Source organism: Corythoichthys intestinalis, chromosome 15 (genome assembly GCF_030265065.1).
Source record: "Corythoichthys intestinalis isolate RoL2023-P3 chromosome 15, ASM3026506v1, whole genome shotgun sequence".
NCBI classification, from domain to species: Eukaryota; Metazoa; Chordata; class Actinopteri; order Syngnathiformes; family Syngnathidae; genus Corythoichthys; species Corythoichthys intestinalis.
Genome location: NC_080409.1, coordinates 45,246,499 through 45,272,327, shown reverse-complemented (window position 1 = coordinate 45,272,327; position 25,829 = coordinate 45,246,499). Strand labels below are relative to the sequence as shown.

General features: G+C 41.1%; 1 protein-coding gene across 3 annotated transcripts in view; it reads left to right on the top strand.

The window, feature by feature from the left end:
- The window catches only part of pacrg (PARK2 co-regulated), a 475,481-nt gene that overhangs the window by 59,037 nt on the left and 390,615 nt on the right, over nt 1-25,829 (top strand). For all 3 annotated transcript variants that reach the window (XM_057859058.1, XM_057859060.1, XM_057859059.1), the window contains exon 2: nt 5,376-5,510. In XM_057859058.1, the coding sequence (XP_057715041.1) occupies nt 5,376-5,510 (135 nt within the window). The remainder of the gene's footprint in view (nt 1-5,375; nt 5,511-25,829) is intronic.

Below are 25,829 nucleotides of genomic sequence, written 5' to 3'. Positions count from 1 at the left end.
GAAATGGACTGACACTTTGCACAGAATACTACGGTACTGTGCTGCCCAGAGAGCCTGCCCAGTTGTTAAGACTTTTATTACGATCAATACATAAATGGTCAAATGCTCATGTACCCAAAAGAGTAATTAAGTCGTAAATACATTTATTCTACTTTGGATGAAAATTTGCGCATGCGTGCGCAGTCACAGACTGACTTTATCATGGTGTCAACTGTCAATTCTCATTCACAAACCTTCGTCACGCCAGGAGCTCACAGGCTATTGGTATGTACACTTGCTAAACTTACTTTTGACTTCTGTCGGAGCTTTATACTTATGTGGTGTGTAAAATCCCGTTTGGTGAAGCATCGTTGAGCTGCTGATGATTGTAAAATTTTAAAGCAATGTTTGATCGTGCCTCGGCTACCGGTGCTCGCTAACCGGGTCGCTGTCCGTGAGCTAAGCTACGCTAGGCATTATGGGAAATGTAGTTGTGAGCTACTGCATTTGGAAACATGCTGGTTGAATCGTTTTTCAGTTTATTTCGGTCATTGTTTGCGTGCAATCTAGAACACTGAATGAGAATAACAATTGAGTGGGAATAGCAATTTATCAGCGGCAATTGTCGGTCGTGATAGTACCGTATTGGCCCGAATATAAGACGGTGTTTTTTGCATTGAAATAAGATTGAAAAAGAGGAGGTCGTCTTATATTCGCGGTCTAGACATTATACCCATTCACGACGCTAGATGGCGCCAGATATCATTGAAGCGATGTTCTGTCATGACAGATCTCAGCTACTCTCAAGTTTAACCAGTTTGCATGATTTTATTGCAATGTTTTTCCTTATTCAGATTTGTTTCAAGACTACAGTTACAGTTAGACTTCACTTTGATGGTTAATGCAGTTATTGCAATTTTGTTTTATCACAATAGATCGGTTTATTTACATTTCAAAAACCAGAAGCCATTCATTTACGAATGTGATTGCACTTTAGTTTGCATATTTAAATGTTCCGATATTAAGATTTGAATGAGGCAAAATAGCATGCTTTTTCTCTCAAATTTATTGTTATAATCATTTGTTTCGGATGTACTGTAATTATTTTCTGTATAAAAATTAATTTGGTGTTCAAAAAGTCTTTTTTCAAACTTGAGTCATGAAATAAGACTTGAGTCTTATAATCAGGGCCGTCTAATATTCAGGCCAGTACGGTAATTTATAAAAATGCTTAGTTGGCACGTAGCCTACTGTGTGTGTGTATTGACTGGACTACATTTCCATGGGTCTGCTTATTGTTTTTTTATCATTATTTAATTCCTTGTTGTTGTTGTTGTTTTTTTTTGTGCTTTTTTATTGTTCGATTATTTTTTAGTATTAATAAAGCCTGTTCAGTAACCTCTGAGAAGTTGAACATGTGTCTTTGGTTATATAATATATGGCTATATTTATATTTTTAATAAAACTGAATTTTTCTATCCAGACGGCGAAGGCACACTTTAAAAATATTAAAGTGATATAGGCATCTTTGAGTGAACTTGTAGTAAAATTCAAGTATCTTGAGGCCAGGCCGAGTGTCCTCTTTTTTTTGGAAGACAAAATATGGTCACCCTACGATATGATGATACAGTATATTGTGATATGTCATTTTTAAAAATGTGCCACTGTTTGATAAAGGAACCAACAGGTTGCTTGAGAAATATTTCACTGAGGAATATGCTCATTGACAAGAATATTGCAATAGTATAGTGTTGCTGTATTTATTTAAAGAAATGCTGCACTGAAATATCCTTATAGTGTAGGATGAAGACTGCATTTTGTGACAGATTGTCTGCAAACGGAAAAAAACCCACCATTGTTTATTTTTCCATTTAAAAACTCATGTATCGATAATTGTTGTATCGCGATATCGTGAGATAATTGTTAAAGTCAGTCTTTTATCACAAGTTATATCATATTGTCAGATACTCGGAGGTTCCGGCTAAGCATGTGCCGGTATGAGATTTTGATGGTATGATAACCTTAAGCAAAAATAACGCGGTTTCACGGTATCACGGTATTGCAACTATAGCACTAAAATTAAAAAAACTTTTTGTTGTTGTTGTTGTTGAACAGGATTTTTTTATTTTTCACACCATATTTCCAAAATAAAAATGTCGAAATAAATAAAATAACAAAAAATAAATAACTGAAATATTTTAAATAAAATTGAAGTAAAAATAATTGATAGACTAAACCCAAAGCCACAGCTCAAGTTGCTCGACATTAGAACAAGAACAAAAAAAAGGAACTGGACTGAAACAATATATAATCGAATTGATTTTATGTAAAAAACATACCTCCACTATTAATATTAGGGCTGTCAAACGATTAAAATTTTTAATCGAGTTAATCACAGCTTCAAAATTAATTAATCGTAATCAATCGCAATTCAAACCATCTCTAAAATATGCCATATTTTTCTGTAAATTATTGTTGGAATGGAAAGATAAGATACAAGACTGATATATACATTCAACATACTGAACATAAGTACTGTATTTGTTTATTATAACAATAAATCAACAAGATGGCATTAACATTAACATTCTGTTAAAGCGATCCATGGATAGAAAGACTTGTAGTTCTTCAAAGATAAATGTTAGTAAAAGTTATAGACATTTTATATTATTTTAATGTTTTTGTTTTAATAAAATTTGTAAAATTTTCAATCAAAAAATAAACTAGTAGCTCGCCATTGTTGATGTCAATAATTACACAATTCTCATGGTGCTGAGCCCATAAAATCAGTCGCACCTAAGCGCCAGCAGAGGGCCACAAAACTCCCAAAAACACAAGTAACAAGTGCACATGACCCTGAGCTGTCATTTTAATCTGTTTGAGCAGGGCATGTGCGTTAATTTCGTCAAATATTTTAACGTGATTAATTAAAAAAATTAATTACAGCCCGTTAACGCGATAATTTTGACAGCCCTAATTAATATTAATTAGTTGAATATTAATGGTTAGTGAGAGCAAGAGACAGCGAATGTCTGTATGACTCGTATCTTGATTTACACATACACACACACACACCCGCTCTCAACACAGAAAGTCGCCAGAGAAAAAAACACCACAGGCTGTATTATGAAAATGTTATTTTGAACAAATGTTTACAATGGCGGAAGGCTTTACAAAAATAGGTTAATGGTAGCGAGCAAAAAGTTAGCCCTCTTGGCATGCTAACTAGCCACGTTATCTGCTTCATTAAAGTGATCCTCTAACTTAAATACATGTAGGCTCTAATAAACCACAATTGTTCTCTTGTACTAAAATATGTTGTTAGAAACACATAAAATGTTAAATCAATGGCAATATTTTATAATATTTAGTCCATATTTTGACCGTTAGTTGGCGCCATGGTTTGCGGGCTCGCAGTGATGACGTCATTGGTATCTTTCGTGTTCAACAATTGCTTATTGCTGCCTAAACTCGCGAAGTAAAATGCCACTATGTGCTGCTTTTGGATGCAATTTCCAGTCAAATGGAAACAAGGTGAGTGAAGTGAGTGGTCAAGGTGGAATTATTATTTTTAGTGAACAAATGTGCATAAATGGACGCTTCTCCCCCTTTTTGGTCCCTGTATGCACGTATCCTAGCCACCACACGTTACAACTAGCGCCCTAACATTTTTCCTGGATCCTCAGTCAAGTAAGGGATCCGTCTATTTTCTGGATTCTACGGTCCCACCGCGTCTGCAATATTGGTTTCAATCTGTCCATTTTTTTGATTCGTCGGTCCCACAGCGGCTTTTTGGATCAGTCTATTTTGTGGAATCGACGGCCTATTCGCGGCTGCGACATTGCCATGGTATCGGTCTAATTCCTGGATCTTCGAGTGAGTAAAAACCGCGGATTTGGATTACTATTGCTATCTTTTTTTTTTGACTATTCTTCGTGGGAGTTTTCCCCAAATCATAATAATTAAAGCAATATGGCACGCTACAGTGACGACAGTGACTCTGACGTGGACCTTGCAACAATGTTGGGAGTTCGTCAGGGAACGCGTGTTTGCGTACTGCTGAGCTCCCGAGTGAAGAGTGGTCAAGGTGGAAATATTATTTTTTGTGAATAAATGTGCATAAGTGGAAGCTTCTCCCCTTTTTGGTACTTTTATACACGTATCCTAGCTACCATGCGTTACAATGTACAAGACATGGATTACACAAGGTGTGCTCTTTGGCCTGTACTGTAAGCACACGACAGCTCTGGATGCTAACAATCTACATAATTATACTGGGATAAGTTTGAAAGCGCAATATGCTTAACTTGAATATCTGCTAATAAAACTGGACAGCATACACTCTCGCATCACCAGTTTTGCCCAACTTTTGTCTTATCAGGTATTTGTTGCACACATTTTTCCCTGAAGCTCGTCTTGTGAACGACCGACAGTGCTGTCCTGCTCTTCACTTTTCAGATCTGATTCAAATAGGAAGGGTAGAATTGACGACATGTTGGGAAAGCTAACGAGTGACACGCTGGAATTTCGGCAAGGGGACCAGTGACGTCACGCACTGCGACGTAACAAGAATGGCGACCTATCACTTAAAATAATTTTACAAACTCTATTAAAACAAAACATTAAGAGGGGTTTTAATATCAAATTATTATAACTCATACTAACATTTATCTTTTAAGAATTACTTGTCTTAAAAACAGAGGATCCCTTTCACAACAATGGGACATAAAAATCGCTAATACTGTACTACGATATGACGGAAAATTTTGGGTTTTCATGCCACGGTAAACCTTGAAACCGGTCACCGGCACATGCCTAGTTCCCACCCCTACTTGTCATAAACACAAAAAAGACAACAGAAAATTCTGGATCTCAGATTTTGTTCGAAATGTTTGCGTCCGATGGAATGGCTCCGATGCTATCTAAATTTACTATAAATTTTCAATTTGTGTGTGACTGCTGTATTGGACTAATGCTTATTAATTTTACAGATTTTTTAGGGCAAAATTCCAACTAAAAAAAGGATGTGCATGGAGAAATCCTAACAAAAGCATACATTAGATGGCTCTGGCAGAGGCAATAGAACTTCCATTGTGTTTCAGTGGTACAGTCAAAGCACATATTCAGCCACGGAGGCAGAGAAAAGGTGATGCTAACAATGCCTCTGGCAATGCCTCTGGCTACAGGGTGAACACACACATGCACACACAAACATGGACTACCAGTGTTTTGCACAGCAGAATGCACACGCGCTCCTGAATTACTCAAAAGGAAGAGCCGTGGGAGTGACTCTATTTTAGCGTGCGAGTCTGTTCTAATTTCATGAAACAACCCTTCTAACAGGCTCAGTCTGCTTACTGTACTTTTATTCATGTCTGCTTTGTATGTCTGGTCAGGTGGCAGGTCCCCCGCCGGCAGGTGCTTTTCAGGAGCGCCCCACCAAACCCACCATGTTTCGGAAGTTCTATGAGCGTGGAGAGTTCCCCATGGCACTGGAGCACGATACCAAAGGCAACCGCATCGCTTGGAAGGTAGGCTCAGCACGCCGAGCTCAAATTAACTTTGCCCATTGAAGTACTTGGAAGTGATATTAATTAGGGTTGGGAATCAATGTATGTATTTTCATGCCCCTGACATCCCAGAAGTCTGCATCTAAGTTTTGCTAGCAAGTCAAGCGTGCCGATGTCGGAAACACACTGGCCAACTTCAATATAAAAGCCCCGTAGGTCATGCATAAAATCAAAGCGTTGTTGTTCCCAGGCTGCAACCATGCTGCTACTGCTATGAGTGCTCACAGTCTTAAAAAAAAAAATATATATATATATAACTGAAGCCTCTGAAAACCGATTTCTACCCTCATGATAGCCGATACACATCTAACACTCAATGTATCTCTGGCTTACTGGCAGTTTTTTTTTTTTTAATATATATTTTTGAGGTTTTTATTTCAAAATAGTTATAACTGTTGCCTTTACGAACGGAAATCCGGTCAAATTGGTTTTTCGTCGCAACTCTAGTGTTACTCAATTTAAAGCAACACTAGGTAACTTTTCAACCTTCACAAAATATTTTCAAAACATTTGTGATAATATGTCGACTGACAACTAGTTGATTGACACCACTTTTACATCTTGAGGGGGTCTGTATCACTTTCACCGGCACTAATTAACTGTGATGAGGGTGGCAGGAACCTTGCCACAAAAGAAAAACTACAAATGTGCTGACTGCCTTACGGCATACGTCACTTCCCTCTCCCCATTCATTGTAAAGATGGAAGTCGATGCAAATGCTTTCGCGCGAATTCTGCAAAGATGGCAGAGCAACAAAAGAGACAAAAAGTTTTGTCTGATGAAGAAAAAAGGGAGGCTACCTGGATATACAGAATAAACATTGTCCCGGCTGTCGCTCGCTGGCGTGAACACCCCGCCCCCCCCCCAACCGAATTAGTCAGCGCTGACGAGTTCGGGTGGGGTGGGGGGGTTTAGCCACACCAAGCCACACTGATGCTAACCGTCATATGCTATTGTTTAGCCACAACTGAATTCATTACCTTATTACTTTTTATCCTTTACACCAGGGGTGTCCAAACGTTTTGCAAAGGGGGCCAGATTTGGTGTGGCAAAAATTTGGGGGGGCCGACCTTGGTTGACGTCCTTTATGTCGCACAATATATTTAAGCAAATTTTAGCAATCAATTATGTGTGTCACATTTGCTCTCTTATTTCTTTTAATTAATAATTTCAACAATCTCGCAACTAACTTTTGTGGCGTTCTCTTTCGAGTCTCGGGCTCTTGCGAAATACTGCTACTGTGAAATTAAACTAGCTTCAAGTTGCTTCAATTTCTCGCTACGGATCTTCCCTGTAATCTTGTCGTACATGTCAGCGTATCTTGTTTGGTAATATCGCCTCACATTGAGCTCTTTAAAAACAGCAACTGTCTTTTTGTAAATGAGGCAGACAGTTGTTGCATATTTTAGTGGAGAAACAGTCCAATTTCCACCTATCCTTGAAGCGTCGGCCGTCGCAGTCAACGTTCTTTTTTTTGTTGTTGATTGTCGCCATTTTAAAAAATTTGGAGTAACGGCTACACGGGGTAATGTTGCTTAGAGTGCTGCTGCCATTTCTTGGGTAAATGAGGAGCAGCATTTAGTGTGTAAGATACTTCATATGCTGGTAGCAGTACTGCTGACCAATTTATTAAGTCTGTGTGTGGGCCAGACGTTATTGATTTTATGACAGATGCTGGGGGCCGGATGAAATTTGTCCACGGGCCGCATTTGGCCCCCGGGACGGACTTTGAACATGTCTGCTTTACACAGCCGCTGGAAACAAATGCTCTTTACTTCATCTTCAGGCGACCGGGGATTTTTGCTTGATTGATGATTTTATGATACCGTGCGGGTGTGCGCTGATCCTCATGGGAAAAGCAGCGCTGGCCAATGAGAAAAGCAGTCTTTCATAAGGCAAAACACTACCGCTTTTTTTCCACCTGCGTCGCTAAAATTGACCAAAACTGAAAAGTGTTGTTTTAAGTGATTTTTTGTTTGTTTGTTTGTTTGTTTGTTTGTTTGTTTGTGATTTTCCATGTCGAGAGAGCACTATCCTCAACTTGGGCTCGGGCAGCCACGTGCGCTGACGTTGGCCAGTATTTTCCACCGTGAATTTTTGGCGTTCATTCCCCAGCTGCGTCCCCTGCGACGAGCACTCCTGTCAGGGTTGCATCAGGGGAACGACGAGCCGAAACTTGCTCGCCGCCGGGGGCTGGTCGATCGGTGAACACTATCACCCCCGCCGCTGTGTGTGACATAAGTCGGTGTAGTTTTGTGTGATTTTTCGTTTTCGAAACGGTCTTCTTTAAGGCAAAACACTACAGCTTTAGTCCACCGGCATCGCTAAAATCAACTAAAACTAAAAAGTTTGTTTGTTTGCTTTGTTTGTTTGTGATTTTCCATGCCAGAAAATGTATTTTTAACATTTCACTTGATGAAAACAAAATTTCGACTTGGTTGAGAAATCTTTCGCATGAGGCCTATTGGATACATACTGTAGCTTATGCGTGAGTTGCGCTTCCTTGCAAATATCTTTAAAGACATTACAGTTCAAACATTGATTCACTTATGTTTGGAAGCGATTGATTTGAATTTCATACAATGTGTAAACAAAGTGATGTATTTTGTTTTTTCTTTTAATTACAGTTGTGGTCAAAAGTTTACATACACTTGTGAAGAACATAATGTCATGGCTCTCTTGAGTTTCCAGTTATTTCTACAACTCAGATTTTTCTCCAATAGAGTGATTGGAACAGATACTTCTTTGTCACAAAAAACATTCATGAAGTTTGGTTCTTTTATGACTTTATTATGGGTTAACAGAAAAAGTGATCAAATCTGCTGGGTCAAAAATATAGCTACACCAACACGAATTAGCAATTTCTTGTGAGTGATTATTGACTTGAACAATCATTGACTTGAACAAGTCAGGAAGTCACTTGGAGCCTTTTCAAAGCAGCTGCAGGTCCCAAGAGCAACAGTGCAAACAATTGTTTGTAAGTATAAAGTGCATGGCACTGTTTTGTCACTGCCACGATCAGGAAGAAAACGCAAGCTATCACCTCCTGCTGAGAGAACATTGGTCAGGAGGGTGAAGATTCAACCGAGAATCACCCAAAAGCAGATCTGCCAAGAATTAGAAGCTGCTGGAACACAGGTGTCAGTGTCCACAGTCAAGCGTGTTTTGCATCTCCATGGACTGAGAGGCTGCCGTGCAAGAAGGAAGCCCTTGCTCCAAAAGCGGCACCTTAAGGCTCGACTGAACTTTGCTGCTGATCACATGGACAAAGATAAGACCTTCTGGAGGAAAGTTCTGTGGTCAGACGAAACAAAAATCGAGCTGTTTGGCCACAATGCCCAGCAATATGTTTGGAGGAGAAAAGGTGAGGCCTTTAACCCCAAGTACACCATGCCTACCGTCAAGCACGGTGGTGGTAGTATTATGCTGTGGGGCTGTTTTTCTGCCAATGGAACTGGTGCTTTACAGAGAGTAAATGGGATAATGAAGAAGGAGGATCACCTTCAAATTCTTCAAGATAAACTAACGTCATCAGCCCGAAGATTGGGTCTTGGGCGCAGTTGGGTGTTCCAACAGGACAATGACCCCAAACACACATCAAAAATGGTAATGGAATGGCTAAATCAGGCTAGAATTAAGGTTTTCAAATGGCCTTCCCAAAGTCCTGACCTAAACCCCATTGAGAACTTGTGGACAATGCTGAAGAAACAAGTCCATGTCAGAAAGCCATCAAATTTAACTGAACTGCCCTAATTCTGTCAAGAGGAGTGGTCAAAGATTCAACCAGAAGCTTGCCAGAAGCTTGTGGATGGCTACCAAAAGCGCCTAATTGAAGTGAAAATGGCCAAGGGACATGTTACAAAATATTAGCGCTGCTGTATGTATATTTTTGACCCAGCAGATTTGATCACTTTTTTCTGTTCACCCATAATAAAGTCATAAAAGAACCAAACTTCATGAATGTTTTTTTGTGACAAAGAAGTATCTGTTCCAATCACTCTATCAGAGAAAAATCAGAGTTGTAGAAATAACTGGAAACTCAAGAGAGCCATGACATTATGTTCTTCACAAGCGTATGTAAACTTTTGACCACAACTGTACGTAGACATCAACCATAATATTTGGAGTTATATTATAACTCCACATATATTTACATATATTTGGAATTTTTCCTTGCTGACATGGAAAGTCTAAGGATGGGGGATGCCCAGGACTTGACCTTTATTTATTTCATATGCTGTTTCTGACTGTGTATCAAATTGCCTCTGCAAAGCCCTTTGAGACAACCTTGTTGTGATATAGGGCTATACAAATAAAATTGAATTGAATTGAATCTGAATAATTAAAAAATGGCACATTACAGTCACTTTTCTTAAAATGGACACATTTTTACACTGGCTCAGCTCACAGATAAAGCTTTATATATATTTTTTTCTTTATATTTTTTGAGGATGCAACATATGAGTTTGAGTATGAAAGCTATCAAGATCTAATTACGATGCTGCAGCAATCCGAAAAGCAAATAGACAGCATCCCGTTCTTATTGTTTCCAAACACAGCAGACTTGACATCTTGGTCGACACTTGTTGCTAGGATCAACTCTTGTTGAACACTTTGGCACATCGTCCATGCTACAGTGTCAACTGTTGTCCTGTAGGAGGCAGTGTGGATTAGCCTACTTCAATCCCCGTTGTGTTTCACAGCACAACTCGCATAATCCATCAATCATAAACTCAGCAGGGACTCGCCCACAAAACACACACATGAAAAAAATAACAGTATGTAATTGTATATTCGTTTCTGTGCTCTATGTATGCATACTGTACAGTATGTGCATCAAAGAACAAGCCTCCGCAGAGCCATTAGGCTGCTGAATGTCTCTCCGTGTGTGGGATGGATGCCTTCTCCTAATCACCATCTTGCGTTAGCTCAACTCCTGCTACATTGCCAGCCATTCCACAACTATGCCATCATAATGACGTTCAGTCATTGTATGTAACAATGCATGAATCAAACAAACGCTGCCCTTTTCCACCTCTTTCAGAAGCCTCAAAGGGAGACGGCAAGCAAACGGGTCTCTGCCGGCATGAATTATTGATGTAAAATGTTCAAATGATCAGTGCGTTTGTCAAAAGTAATGTATTTGTTTTGTGCTTTGTTTGTGGACGGCGCTAAACAAATGCAATGCGGGTAATACGAAACCGCTGTCATAACTCATTAGGTTCTTTATTGATCCCACTCCCCCCACGATACCTAGCCGAATGTATTTATTTCTCTGGCCTTCTAGGTATGTGCGAAAGCCTTTCAGGTACAGTTGGTCGCCCCGTTTGCTGTTTTGTGTGCTTAGCAAAGTGGTTACATTGTAAAGGAAGAGGGGCTTCCTTGTGTTTGCACTGAGACACCCTCGAGGCACTGGTTCAAGAGAGCGGCTTCGGATCAATCCCGGTTTGAGAGATCAGTCACCCTGCAAATAAAGTTGAGAGGAAAGTAATACTAGCAGTAAGGAGGAGTTTCTTAAGGAGTCCACAATTGTGTAGATTTTCTTTTATAGCAGGGGTCATGAATGAAAAATCCTCTGGGTCCGAAATTAAAAAATTACAACAATCTCGGGTCCAGAAATATTTTTAATAGGGTTGTCCCGATCATGTTTTTTTTTTTTGCTCCGGATCTGATCCCGATCGTTTTAGTTCAACTATCTGCCGATCCCGATATTTCCCGATCCGATTACTTTTTTTTTGCTCCAGATTCAATTCAATCATTCCCGATAATTTTTCCCGATCATATACATTTTGGCAATGCATTAAGAAAAAAATGAATAAAACTTGGACGAATATATACATTCAACATACAGTACATAAGTACTGTATTTGTGTATTATGACAACAAATCCTCAAGTTGGCATTTATATTATTAACATTCTTTCTGTGAGAGGGATCCACAGATAGAAAGACTTGTAATTCTTAAAGGATACATGTGACTTTGTATATTGTGACTAAATATTGCCATCTAGTGTATTTGTTGAGCTTTCAGTAAATGATACTGTAGCCATGCCCAAATGCATGATGGGAAGTGGAACCATGACTGTGCGTAGTGCTACCAATTGATATATCTTCTCTGAGTTGGGAAATAATATAAGGTGTTAAGAAAAAGATCAATCGCTACCTTGCTTCTCCACATTGCTTCCCGTGATATTTCTAATCATAAGGAGAGGGATTGTAAGGCTTTAGCGAATTAAAAAAAGGCTCCAAAGGCTGCCAAAATTCACTGTACTCATTTTACGCTGCCTTCTATCTCTCTCTATAGGTAAAATGGCGCCATTACAGATTGAGCGCGACAATGCGTGAGTGGGTCGTGCAGCGCATGCATTGATTGCGTTAAATATTTTAACGTGATACAGTTAAAAAAAAATTAATTACTGCTGTTATCGGGATAAATTTGATAACCCTACTTTAAGCCTAAACTAAAGACTCTGGATGAGTGTAACATATAATGTCTGTAACGTTAAATACAATTAGAAAACGATTTAATTAAAATATATACGTATATTAAAAAAAGGCATGGCCGATATTTTTTTGCCGATTCTGATACTTTGAAAATTGCCACGTTTACATGGAGCCAAATATTCCAATTACAATCGGAATATTTGTTCAAACCGAATAAATGTGTTCCATATAAACACCTCATTCGGAATGAACAGGCCCAAACCGAATGGAATTTCATTCTGATTCACAGGGGTGGAATATTCCTTTTCCCAAACCGATTAGAAGTAAAATTATATCATGTAAACAGGGAAGCGGAATGGTGTACGTTTGCGTTCTTTCTGCGCATGCTCCGTACTGACGTGGTGACGTCACTTGGTGACGTAAGTAACGTCACATGCAACATGGCTTCCAAGCACACGCACAGCGCACCCACACAGCTTTTTAAATGAACGGCGTATCATTCTGAAGTTTTGTTTCCACTCGAAAAGTTAAAACAGCAGCTGATCTGACGATCGATCTCCATGTTTTGCAACGTGACGCTTTGTTTTGATTAATCTGCGCATGTCAGACGGCAGTTGTCAAACGTCCTTTCGGAATAAAGGCAGTCACATGTAAACGCTGGATCGGAATAGATGAAGTGACATGTAAACAGCTGATGTGAAATTTCCATTCGGAATGATTTGAATCGGTATGAATAAAAGTCAGCATGTAAACGTGGCTAGTGACGTGATCGGACCCGATCGATCGGGATGCTGATCGATCGGGATATCTCTGATTTTTAATGCTTCTTTTTTCCAAAAAATACAAACGTATCTTTACGTGGTCATGCTGATAATTACAACATTCAAAAATGTACATAAAATATAAAAAAAAATAATTTATAGTAAGTAATAAGTAATATTTAATAGTAATTAATTAGTAATAAATAATAAAACGATCATATTAAGCCCTTAATTCCGCTATTTTTTGAGAATGGATGGCAGAGTTCATAGGGAAACTTTGCGAAAAAGCTGCGTGCTTCGTCTCATAGTGCCTTTTCAAATTGCTTCTTTTTACAAGCGCTATCGTTATTCAGCCATTCCTTACTACATGGCGAAACGTCTACACAACGCTCAGCGCGCTTGCGCAAGCATCCGCACGCATGGCCACATCAGTCAGAACTGGCGAGTACTCACTATTTTTGTTTTTATTTAGTTTTTTAGAACCTTTTCATTGCCTCGAAAATACTTTTTGCATGTATTACCCTCTCATACTTTTAACCAATGTGGTTTTTTGTGTTAGCTTTGAAGCAGTTGACCACATTAGTCACGTAGCGTATTTAAACCATACTTATTTGGTATAACTGCATTTAAGTATTTTCTTAAGACATTTTTAGTACTTTCTGCCTGTATGCATCCAAACAAAACAAGTTTAGCGCGCACGGTAGTACTTTGGCTATCAAATTGGACTAATTTCGCCGATGTAGCAGATTTTGGCAGAACACCATCTCTGAACAGATGAGGCATAGCGGTCTTGTGCTGCCGCCAGGTAAAATGAACAAAAATGTGTTGGTCTACTCCTCCTTAAACACTCTGTTTTCTGCATCAATCTTGTATAGTTTTGAGCACGCCATTTGGCGGACCTTTTCGCCTCCTCCTCCAACTTTATTCGGCTCAGTTTTTGGCTGTCACTCTGCGGAGTCTGGAAAGCGAGTGTGAGACATGCTGTTCTAAAAATAACTTTCAAATGCTTCACTCCCATTGGCTGGCTCACGCACGTCACCGCTAAGGTTTTTGTTTGTTGCCCACCTCCGCTCTGCAAACATGCAGAAAAAAATGATTTTTGTTGTTGCAACGTGTATTAGTCCGGACAGCTTGAGATCCGGTCCAGACGGCTTGGGGGTCCGGAACCGGACCGAGGTCCGCGGTTCCGTAACCTCTGTTTTATAGTCTTCAACTAAATTATAATCGACAACCACAACACAAACGAAACTTCAGCATCTCACTCGCAGTAAGCAGACGGAAATACTAGGTCCTGACGGTTGTCATAGTTAAAGTTGGGTGTTTTATTAACGCCTGTCGATCTCCCGCTCCCTCCTACCCTCACTCGTGAACAAGACCCCAAGATATTTGAACTCCCCCACTGGGGCAGGATCTCATCCCCAACCTGGAGATGGCATGCCACCCTCTTTCGACTGAGGGCCATGGTCTCTGATTTGGAAGTACTGATCTTCATCCCGACTGCTTGACACTCTGCTGAAAACCGACCCAGTGAGAGTTGGAGGTCACAGCTTGATGAAGCCAACAGCACTACATCATCTGCAAAAAGCAGAGGTCGACAGGTGGATCAGTCCAGCGTCTGCAGTGATGCGGACTCTGTACCGGTCTGTGGTGGTGAAGGAGCCGAGCCGAAAGGCGAAGTACTAGATTTACCAGTCAGTCTACGTTCCTACCCTCACCTATGGTCATGAGTTGTGGGTCATGACCGAAAGAACAAGACAAGCGGCCAAAATCAGTTTGCTCTGCAGGGTGTCCGGGCTCTCCCTTAGAGATAGGGTGACGAGCTCGGTTATCCGGGAGGGACTCTGTGTCGAGCCACTACTCCTCCGCACTGAGAGGAATCAGTTGGGGTGGCTCGGGCATCTGGTTCGGACGCCCCTTGGACGTGTCCCTGGAGAGGTTTTCTGGGCATGTCCCACCGGCGGGAGGCCCGAAGAAGACCCAGAAAATGCTGGAGAAACTGTCTCTCGGCTGGCCCGGGAACGCTTTGGGATCCCTCCAGAGGAGCTGGTTGAAGTGGCTGGGGTGAGGGAAGTCTAAGCTTCCCTGCTAAAGCTGCTGCCCCCACGACCCGACCCCGGACTAAGCAGTTGATATTGGATGGATGGATGTTTTCTTGACATTGTTAGAACTTTTAATTTTTAGAAAGTTAATCTTACGATTGGAGAATTACCATATTGACCCGAATGTAAGACGGCCCTGATTATAAGACGACCCCCTCTTTTTCAAGACTCAAGTTTGAAAAAAGACTTTCTGAACACCAAATACATTTTTAAACAGAAAATAAATACAGTACATCTGAAACAAATGATTATAACAATATATTTGAGAGAAAAGGCATTTTATTTTGCCTCATTGAAATCTTAATATTTTAACATTTGAATATGTAAACTAAAGTGCAATCACATTCGTAAATGAATGGCTTCTGGTTTTTGAAATGTAAATAAACCAATCTATTGTGATAAAACGACAGGGAGATCAAAATTTCACGACACTGTGTGGGCATGCGCTGGTCCTCATGGGAAACGCAGTCTTTCTTAAGGCAAAATACCTACCGCTTTTGTTCACCAGGGTCGCTAAAATCGACTAAAACTGAAACGTTACCCAGTGTTGCTTTAAATGCGGCTGACAAAAATAGGTCACTGTGACTCATTTTGCTGTTCTGGGTGACATTTGAATTTGTTTTCAAATTTAGAAAATTGTGTCAAGAACATGCTCGTGTTGAAATCTCCTTGCAATTTTTCATCCGAGCAGCTGGGTGCAACGATATATGTTGCTGACTACTAAGTACCCTAAATATTTCCTCCCTTAATTCACAGTAGGCAACACTACAATGTTATCCTCTCTTATCTTTCTAGCAGTGTTTTTTAATCAGATGCTTGTTGCGATTAAATTCCCGTGATGCAACTGCTCCTGATAAGCTGCCGTGTCTCATAAACTGAAAAAATATATGAGCGCTAAATGACAATGAATTTTGCCTCACAGTGCACTTTGTGTGGGTTCCTTAGCGTGCGCGAGTCAGTAAGTACGCCGTGGAATGCAAGCTAACTAAATGTCAAGGGCAAGTCGAAAATGGAAAGGTTGTGTCTGAAAGGCAATTTGGCTCTCGAGAGGTAAAAGCCTCCTCTGTAATGGCGCGCTCAGGTAAAAGCTTTACACGTATAGAGAACATGTGCGGCAGATAGATAAGAGAGACTAGCGACGATGTGTGTGTGCACTTGGATATATGTGTGCATGCATTTGGACCCTATGTTAAGGCAAGGCCTGGAAGAGCTCAGTAATCGACTCCGAAATCGCAGTGCCAAATAGAGAAAGAGTGACGAGGGGTGGCGGCATCGAAGGGAGAGGAAGAGAGCGACAACCCCACGGGCACTACATAGACATGGCAGCCGCTTGGCTCGCAGTTTTAATGGATGAGCTGAGGTCTGCGTTGCCTGCGAGGCTCTCATCCACTTTTCGCGCCACCTTCTGCTCTGGTTGTACAAAGACTGGATTTAGACTATGTTGTTCAATTGGTACGCTCGAGGATATTAAGTCAGAATGACAGTGCCTGATGACTACAACCCCCAGCAAAAAGTATGGAATCACCAGTCTCGGACGAGCACTGACTCAGACATTTTATCATGTAGAACAAAGTCAGATAAAAAGCTTGAAAAAATAATGAATTAGTTGCAACTCTTTAGCATTCAGAAACACTAAAAGAAATCTCACTGGGACAGCACCAAACAAAAGTTCCAGCATCATCACCTTGTCAAGAATCTGCATTGGACAAGGTGATGATGCTGGATGCCAGTAAGATTTACAAAGATCACTGCCTGAAGAAAACATAAAAATTCCCTCAGTCCTTGATGATATGGGGCTGCATGTCAGGCAAAGGCACTGGGGAGATGGCTGTGGTTAAATCTTCAATAAATGCACAAGTTTACATTGAAATTTTAGACCGCTTTCTTATCCCTTCAATTGAAAATATGTTTGTCATTTTCCAAGATGACAATGCGTCATGCCACAGAGCTAAAACTGTTTAAGCATTCCTTGGAGAAAGACTCATCCAGTCAATGTCATGGCCTGCAAATCGCCCAGATCTCAACCCTATTGTAAACCTGTGGTGGAAATTGAAAAAAATGGTCTGCAAGGATGATCTGAGAACTGCAATCAAAGAGAGTTGGCACCAAATTGAAGAATAATACTCATCAAGTCTATGCCTCAGAGACTGCTAGCTGTCATTAAAGTCAGAGGTGGTTAACTAAATACGAGAGATGTGTTTTGATTGTTATTTCTTTGTTTGTTTCTCATGATTCCATATTTTTTTCCTTAGTATGGAGTGATTCCATATACCGTATTTTTCGGACTATAAGTCGCACCAGCCATAAAATGCCCAATGAAGAGGAAAAAAACACATATAAGTCGCACCGGAGTATAAGTCGCATATTTTGGGGAAATTTACTTGATAAAATCCAACACATAGAACAGATATGTCATCTTGAAAGGCAATTTAATATAAAAATACAATAGAGAACAACATGCTGAATAAGTGTACAGTATAATGTTACATGATGCATGAATAACGAAATGCGAATATACTGTCCTCACCAGGACACTACGGCTCGGTCCTGGCTATACAGCGAGCTAAACTCCCAAATGACGATGCTGGACGTCCGTATAATTTGCTGAATCAATTTCGTCCTCGATACCAAACAGGTTCGCATCAACGTAAATAAATGATGATTAGGTGCTATTACAGCAATGACACAAACAGTTAGCATGCGTTCGCCAGTATTAGCACATCGTTCAAACAACCACACGCTCTAAGTGTCTGATCGCAGGTGGAAAACAGATGACACACACAGGCGTTGCCTCTGTAGAGATATTTTACAAGCATAAACAATGCACGTAGGTTTGCAGCCGTATCTCTCTCTCTCTCTCTCGCCCACTCGCTCAGAGACGCTCCGTAGCTGTCAGTTTTCTTCTGGCGTGTGAGTGCTCTTCTTCGTGTAAACAAGAGCGAGTACGCCCCCAGGTGGACGTGAAAGCGCAACAAACTAAAAGCATGCATTTCAATATAAAAAAAGTCAATAATACAATTGAACACACATTGCCAAAGGTAGAACACGAACATGGCCATAGCTATCATTGTTATTCAGATAACTATAGCATAAAGAACATGCTAACAAGTTTACCAAACCATCAGTGTCACTCCAAAACAGCAAAATAACATGTGAAATGATATCATAATGTGTTAATAATTTCACACATGAGTCGCTCCTGAGTATAAGTTGCACCCCCAGCCAAACTATGAAAAAAATTGCGACTTATAGTCGGAAAAATACGGTATATATTTCCCTGCACTTGCTCTATAAAAGTAACATTTACTGACCACCACAATGTTTTATATTTATTTCTTTTATTGTTTCTGAATGCTAAAGAGTTGCACTTTTGGACTAATTCATTATTTTTTCAAGATTTTTATCTGAGTTTGTTCTTCATGATGAAATGTCTGAGTGAAAGCTTGCCTGAGACTGGTGATTCCATACTTTTTGCTAGGGTTTGTAGTCAACTTTTTATACTTTTTATTCAAATAAGGCTAGAAAGAACCATTTGAGGCCAAATGAACATTTTCATAACGTGTAGGTCTAAACTGGCATTTTCATGGTGTATATACCCAGATGACTGTCTACTATAATATGTCAGAGCTCCATAAAGATCAGCTTGCAAGTTTTCCTGGGTTTTGACGTTGTACAAGAGGCTTGACTCCACCTGTTTTAGATTATGAGAGCAATTTCTGATCCCCCTCTGTGTTATAAGCCATTGTTATTGTCCCCAATGTTGAAGCTAATCCTCAGTCATCCTAGGAATCAATCAAACCCCGAGTGCTTCAGATGGATTAAAATCAACACCTCCATCTACTTATCCAGATGGACACAGACAGATAGAGAAACAAGTTGGAAATTATGATGTAGCACCCGAGGTTGGGCAAATAGCACCCAAGAGCACCAACTCAGTGAGCCGTCCGCACCGGGAGCTTTGGCTTAAGATTATTCAAAAACAACTGATTTAAAATTTACACATGCATCACCTGACGTGTATGACCCCAAACATTTTTTGTCATGAGAGGTTCTTAACACAGTTTTTAATTCTTTCTGTTTGGCTTGATGGTTAGAGACACCCTGCCGTATGCCTCTAAAATAGCCTTATTGATTTAATTCCATTGATCGCCTCATCTGCTTCATCTGGTCCCGTGTCGCCTCTACAGTCCCGCTTGATGTTTTGTCTGCTTTATAAATCTCTATTGTCGTGCAGTCCACCCCCCCCCCACACTCCCAACACGCCTCTTTCCCTTTTGCACTTGTATTTTATGCATTGCCCTTTTATGCTTTTACGACATCTGTCTGGGGCAAAGCAAAACGGCATTTCATAAAACAAAAATATCAATGCAAACCTGATTTCCAGCACGCAACCACAGGCAACTTGGTAGAGGGGATGTGGAGATTGGGTGGCGCTGTTTGTGTGCGTGTGCGTGTGGGTGGAGGGGGTCTCAATCAATTAATCTGATCAAGCGCTTTAGGAAATGGAGAGCATAAGCGCTCCTGGGGGATGGATATCCATCTCCTCGTGATGATTGAATTACACAGAGTGAGAGTTGGAGAGAAGGAGGGGCGGAGGTGGTGGCGCTGGTGGGAGGGACGCTGAGAAATGAGGTGGTTAGGGTGACAAAGGATGAGGGAGCGCACACTGGATACAAGTCTGAAAGAACGGACGCAAACGAAATAAAAGCGAGGAGGTGAGGTCAACACCGAAAAAGCATCGGAGGAAAGCTCCTATTTCGTTCCCGCCGAGGCCCCTGGCATTTGCATTTTTATACGGGTACCTTGCTGTTGATAACCTGTTCTCTTGACAGCTATATTGCACACCACAGCTCCCTTAAATCAGTCTACACTGGTGTCAATTCGCAGCTGCAGCGCTTCTGTGGATAAATTTGTCATTTACGCACCAATAAATCAACTATGGTATACATATGTACGAGCGTTATTGCCGACTTTTACTTTAACATATCTCTGAATTATGAATAAATAGTACTCTCTCACTTATGTTACAAGATCTATATATTCCCATGGAAGTTGCAGCTCCTATATATACATAACGTGCCACGGTGTCTCATAGTGGCAATAACACTGAAACAAATCCAGACCAAATTTCAGAAACGGGAGAGATGACTTCCCTTGCCATGTTTGGTAGTATGACTATAAGGTGGTACTTGGGGCTCACAAATGATGCCGGAGAGGTTCCTCTGGTAGTGCAGCTCTTCTGAGGTAGCAGGCCCAAACACCAGGAAAGAAGTACTACTCCTTGGTGGGTAAAAAATGTGACCTGCCTGAAAAATTCCTTGGAAGTTCTTACATTTAACCACATAATATGGTGGTGCATGCCTCTGAAGGCGCATTCACACTAGACCAAGACGACCATGGTGCGGTTGGAAATCTACATTGAAGCAGGGCCGGCCCAGGCCATTTGGGGGCCCTAAGCAAAATAACGCAAAGGGGCCCATATTTTTGGCCCACCATTTCGTCACAGTGTACTGTGAAACCCATACGTGCAATCCAACCCATACGTCCATATTTTGTATATTAATCAGATTTTGTTGCACTGCATACTTCAAACTTCTCACCCCAAATGATTTGTCAGTACTTACAGTAGATAATGCCAAACCTTTTTCTAAAAGAGGAAAGAAAGAAGTTAAGGAAGAATTTTAATTTTTTTAAGCTCGTAATCAAGTATCAAAACTCACAAAAGTCAAATAAAGCAAACTGTAGTAAACAAAAATGAATATAAATTAAACAATTGCCAGATATGGGGCCCCCTGGTGGTCAGGGGCCCTAAGCAGCTGCATTGTCTGCGTATAGGCTGGGCCGGCCCTGCCTTGAAGCAACACTTGCAATTGAGTTGATGAAAAAGTTCAGCATTCACACTACGCCAACCGAACTTTCCGAGTGGCATCACGTGGACGAAAGGCGCACTCATGGATTGGACAAATAGAAGAGGAAATACCTCCCTACTGGGAGGTGAGGGAGCGTGGAACATCACAGCGTGGTGCTGTGACACTGCATGTAATGTAGCATAGCATTATTTTTACATGTTGAAGGGAATAGTTACCTTTCTCGCAGACACCGTATAACTGTTTACATTAGTCTAACACATTAATTATAGTAAAGCATTAAGGAGACATTACTCCATGCAATTTGACACAGTAAAGTTGACCGGCTTATCAGCCCTTCGCCACATAAACGAAGGAAAGGACGTTAGAATCTCTTCGGTGGGGTCAGAACCCCCTCGCCATACCAAGGCAACAAGTTGATAGCACGGCGCCTTAGACCTCAGGACGTGCCTCAGTTGCCGTGGCAAACCTGCCACAGAAGGATTATCCCAAGACAATACCCAGGCACGCCTTCCGCACGGCCCACTCCACTGTAGCTTTCAAAAGACTGAACTTTTAGATAACAACTGTCGCTTCTCAGGGACATTTCGATGTATCCGTTGTTTTGCTGACCCTGGTTCCAGCATTGCCTCTCAGTCTTCTGTTTTTGCCTTGCTTTTTGATAACTAAAAATAAATAAATTGTCAATCTGTTCTCGGTGGCTTTCGTTAAACCGTTCAAAATGGAGTCAGTACAAAGGGTTAACACTGGAGTGAACGTGCGGAGTTTGGTCCGCCCGGCTGACTTGTTGGGGCTGCGGGGCGCCTATTGTTTCGGCTGTTGCTGTTCCGGCGGCTTGGCCGGGAGGCCGAATTCCTTCAATGTTAAGCTGAATATAGTTTTTTTTTTTTTTTTTTAAATTTCTATCTTTTATCTTGCAATGATAATATAATCCTGCTGTGACCGTTTTGTGAAGCAAAAGTTTGTATGCATTTTATTGTGAATAAAACAAAACAAAACATAAAAAAACGTAATATAGCATAGAATAGTGAGTCGCTGCTTGGCCAGTGGCAGGGTCATTCCCTCCCGACTCAACGCTGAGCGAACTGGAGTATATAAAAAATGAGGATAAACGGGAAAATTAAACCATGAAAGGGACCCAAGTCACACAGACGCGGCATCGCTCTCACTTTCGTGACTTTTTGGACTGTCAAATTGTCACCACTTCCAGAAGAGCGAGTCTCACAAAACGGCCTGTCTCGGCCAGTCTCTCTCACACTAGATCAGTCTATCGCATAATGATTATTTTTCAAAGTTTTTGAATTTATCCTCCATGAGGCTATTTTTGTTCATCTTTAGGTATAAGACATCTGTCTAAAGTTTGGTGTCATTCGGTACGCATTTATTGTCCGCGCCCTCCATAATGGTTTTTCCACTTTACTTTCCCACAATGAACCAACAAAGTGATCCGAATAAACCGTGCATTTCTTTGTGTGTTTGTAGGTCGTCAAACCGCGTATTTCTGTTTTCATTTTGCGTTACTTAGTTGGGAGTTTATCGGTTATCCCTCATCCCGGAGGCAACGCATAGAGAGCAGTCACTCGTGAACCACTTGAGGGCTTGGGCGCTGACACTAAATAAAGCACTATGAACGTGAAATTTTGTGTACTAGTTATTGTCTAGGAAAGGAACAAATATAATCTTGTGGAGCAGCAATTTTCCAAAGTTAATTTTTTAGACCGGTCTACTGTCACAAAGTACATTCAGCAACAGCATGCAAAACACAATCTTTAACATTAGAACCTGATTCTGTGTATCAAATGCAACTGCTTAGCCCAGCGCAACAACATTTGGCTATGGCTAATCGTCTGTCATCTTGCCATTGTTGAATTTGAATATTGCCTGTGCTGTACTTCCGCTTACAAGGATGCCGTGCGTGTACCATCACAGCATAGAGCTGTGATGCTCTAGGCTCTAGGCTGCACAGAAAGTTGCAAAGCGCACCCAGCTCCAGTTACATTAACTCATTTGCTCCCCAAAACGTATAAATACGTTCTATTTTTAATTATTTCAGTGCTCCAAAGACATATTTATACGTCTTTTACGTTTTTTTTGTTTTTGTTTTTTTCATCAAAGACATGTCTGGGTCCTGATTCAACAGAGCTCCAAAGCACAAAGCTGAAAATCCATTTTAAAGCAATAAAACTGGCCACTGGAGGGCAGTAGCGCATTTGGTAAGACCTGCAACCCTATTCAACGGCAATTAACGGCCGGGCCGCACGGTCGGAGCGCCGGCGGAATGATGCCAGGCGGCGGACGACTGAGCAGGACAACCGAGAGGACGCCCGGGATGCCAGGCACTGGACGACCGAGCAGAACGACCGGGACCACCAGTGCAGCGGTAGATGGCGTTGAGCCCGTGCTGCTTGCCGAGCAGACCCCGCAGAGACTCAAAAAAATCCATCTTTATGAGACAGGCAGCGATAAGGGAAAAGTTTACCCTTCTGTCGCGGTGACAACAGCATCATCTCTCAGTTAGTTATGTGTAAATAAATTGTTACTTTTCTACCAAAAGCTCTATTTGTCTTGTTATTTATGATATTTTGTAAAAGGAAAACATTATTCAGATGTTTGGGATGTAACTAAAGTAAAACATAGCTGTGTTAAAGTCAAAGTTATGTTTGAAATGTATGCTTTCACAAAAAGCTCAATTTCTCTGTTTTTTTCATCAGAAATGGGAAAATTGCTCAAACTAAGCTATTTTCTAATCCTGATTTCTAAATAATGGAAAAAGATAATGAACTTTTTTCCCTGCTGAAAGAAGAGAGTCTAATCTTTCTTTTGGCGGGTTCCATGTTTATATACAGTTGGAAAAATAAGTATTTAGTCAACCACTAATTGTGCAAGTTCTCCCACTTGAAAATATTAGAGAGAACTGTAATTGTCACCATGGGTAAACCTTAACCATTAGAGACAGAATGTGGGGAAAAAAAACAGAAAATCACATTGTTTGATTTTTAAAGAATTTATTTGCTAATCACGGGGGAAAATAAGTATTTGGTCAATATCAAAAGGTAATCTCAATACTTTGTTATGTACCCTTTGCTGGCAATAATGGAGGCCAAACGTTTTTTGTAACTCTTCACAAGCTTTTCACACACTGTTGCTGGTATTTTGGCTTATTCCTCCATGCAGATCTCCTCTAGAGCAACAATATTTTGGGGCTGTCGTTGGGCAACACTTTCAACTCCCTCCACAGATTTTCTATGTGGTTGAGATCTGGAGACTGGCTAGGCCACCCCAGGACCTTGAAATGCTTCTTATGAAGCCACTCCTTTGTTGCCCTGGCTGTGTGTTTGGGCTCATTGTCATGCTGAAGGGCCCGGCCACGTCTCATCTTCAATGCCCTTGCTGACGGAAGGATATTTTCACTCAAAATCTCGCGATACATGGCCCCGTTCATTCTTTCCTTTACACAGATCATTCGTCCTGGTCCCTTTGCAGAAAAACAGCCCCAAACCATGATGTTTCCACCCCCATGCTTCACAGTGGGTATGGTGTTCTTTGGATGCAATTCAGTATTCTTTCTCCTCCAAACACGAGCACCTGTGTTTCTACCAAAAAGTTCTATTTTGGTTTTATCTGTCCATAACACATTCTCCCAGGCCTCTTCTGGATCATCCAAATGCTCTCTAGCGAACCGCAGACGGGCCTGGGCGTGTACTGGCTTCAGCAGGGGGACACATCTGACAGTGCAGGATTTGAGTCCCTGGCGGCGCATTGTGTTACTGATAGTCGCCTTTGTTACTTTGGTCCCAGCTCTCTGTAGGTCATTCTCTAGGTCCCCCCGTGTGGTTCTGGGATTTTTGCTCACCGTTCTTGTTATCATTTTGACGCCACGGGGTGAGATCTTGCATGGAGCCCCAGATCGAGGGAGATTATCAGTGGTCTTGTATGTCTTCCATTTTCTAATAATTGCTCCCACAGTTGATTTCTTTACACCAAGCGTTTACCTATTGCAGATTCTGTCTTCCCAGCCTAGTGCAGGTCTACAATTTTGTCTCTGGTGTCCTTCGACAACTCTTTAGTCTTGGCCATAGTGGAGTTTGGAGTGTGACTGACTGAAGTTGTGGACAGGTGTCTTTTATACCGATAATGAGTTAAAACAGGTGCCATTAGTACAGTTAACCAGTGGAGCCTCGTTAGAAGACCTCTTTGACAGCCAGAAATCTTGCTTGTTTGTGGGTGACCAAATACTTTTTTCCACTCTAATTTGGAAATAAATTCTTTAAAAATCTAACAATGTGATTTTCATTTTTTTCCCCACATTCTGTCTCTCATGGTTGAGGTTTACCCATGTTGACAATTACAGGCCTTTCTAATCTTTTCAAGTAGGAGAACTTGCACAATTGGTGGTTGACTAAATACTTATTTGCCCCACTGTAGCAATAGAACAGAATCTTCTGTGGGCCTTGAAAAATCAGTCAAAATCCTGTAAAATGGCCAGGAGCGAAGGGCCTTGCTCTGGTGAAAATGGCTGGGAGTGAATGAGTTAACAAGCGAAGCAGGATGCGCTTAAGCGGATTGAGACCCACAGTTTTTGAGCGGACCAGAGTTCGGTTGTTTGGTCCAAACTAGACACTAGCAGACTACCTGAGAAAAAGAACTCTTTTTAGCAGTGCTAGTGTGAAAGCACTCTTAGAATCTCACTGTTCCTTTTAAGTATTATACTCTCATTTTTGCATGGAATGACCGACTCTTCGAGTGTGGAGTTCACACATACCTCCTCTCTTACTCCATATGAATGATTTCTTATCTGCCGTAGAGCCTGAGCTTTGCCGGGGGAACCTTTGAATAGACAGAATAAAATGGGGTTAACCATGCGTTTTCACCAGTTCCCTGGCTGAATGCTGGATGGATACCCTAGAGAGCAAGGGAAGTGTAGTTCTGTGTCATCAGGAGAAAAAAAAAGACAAAAACACAATAAGAGGAGAGAATATGAACAAGCCCCCTGGGCTTTCTGTGAGAGGGGTGCGAAGGAGGGAGCGTAGATCTGAGTAGTGAGAAAGCACTATGTGTAGAATCTGGAAAGAAAAGAGGGAGGTGGCAGGAGTAGGCCCTCCAACAACAC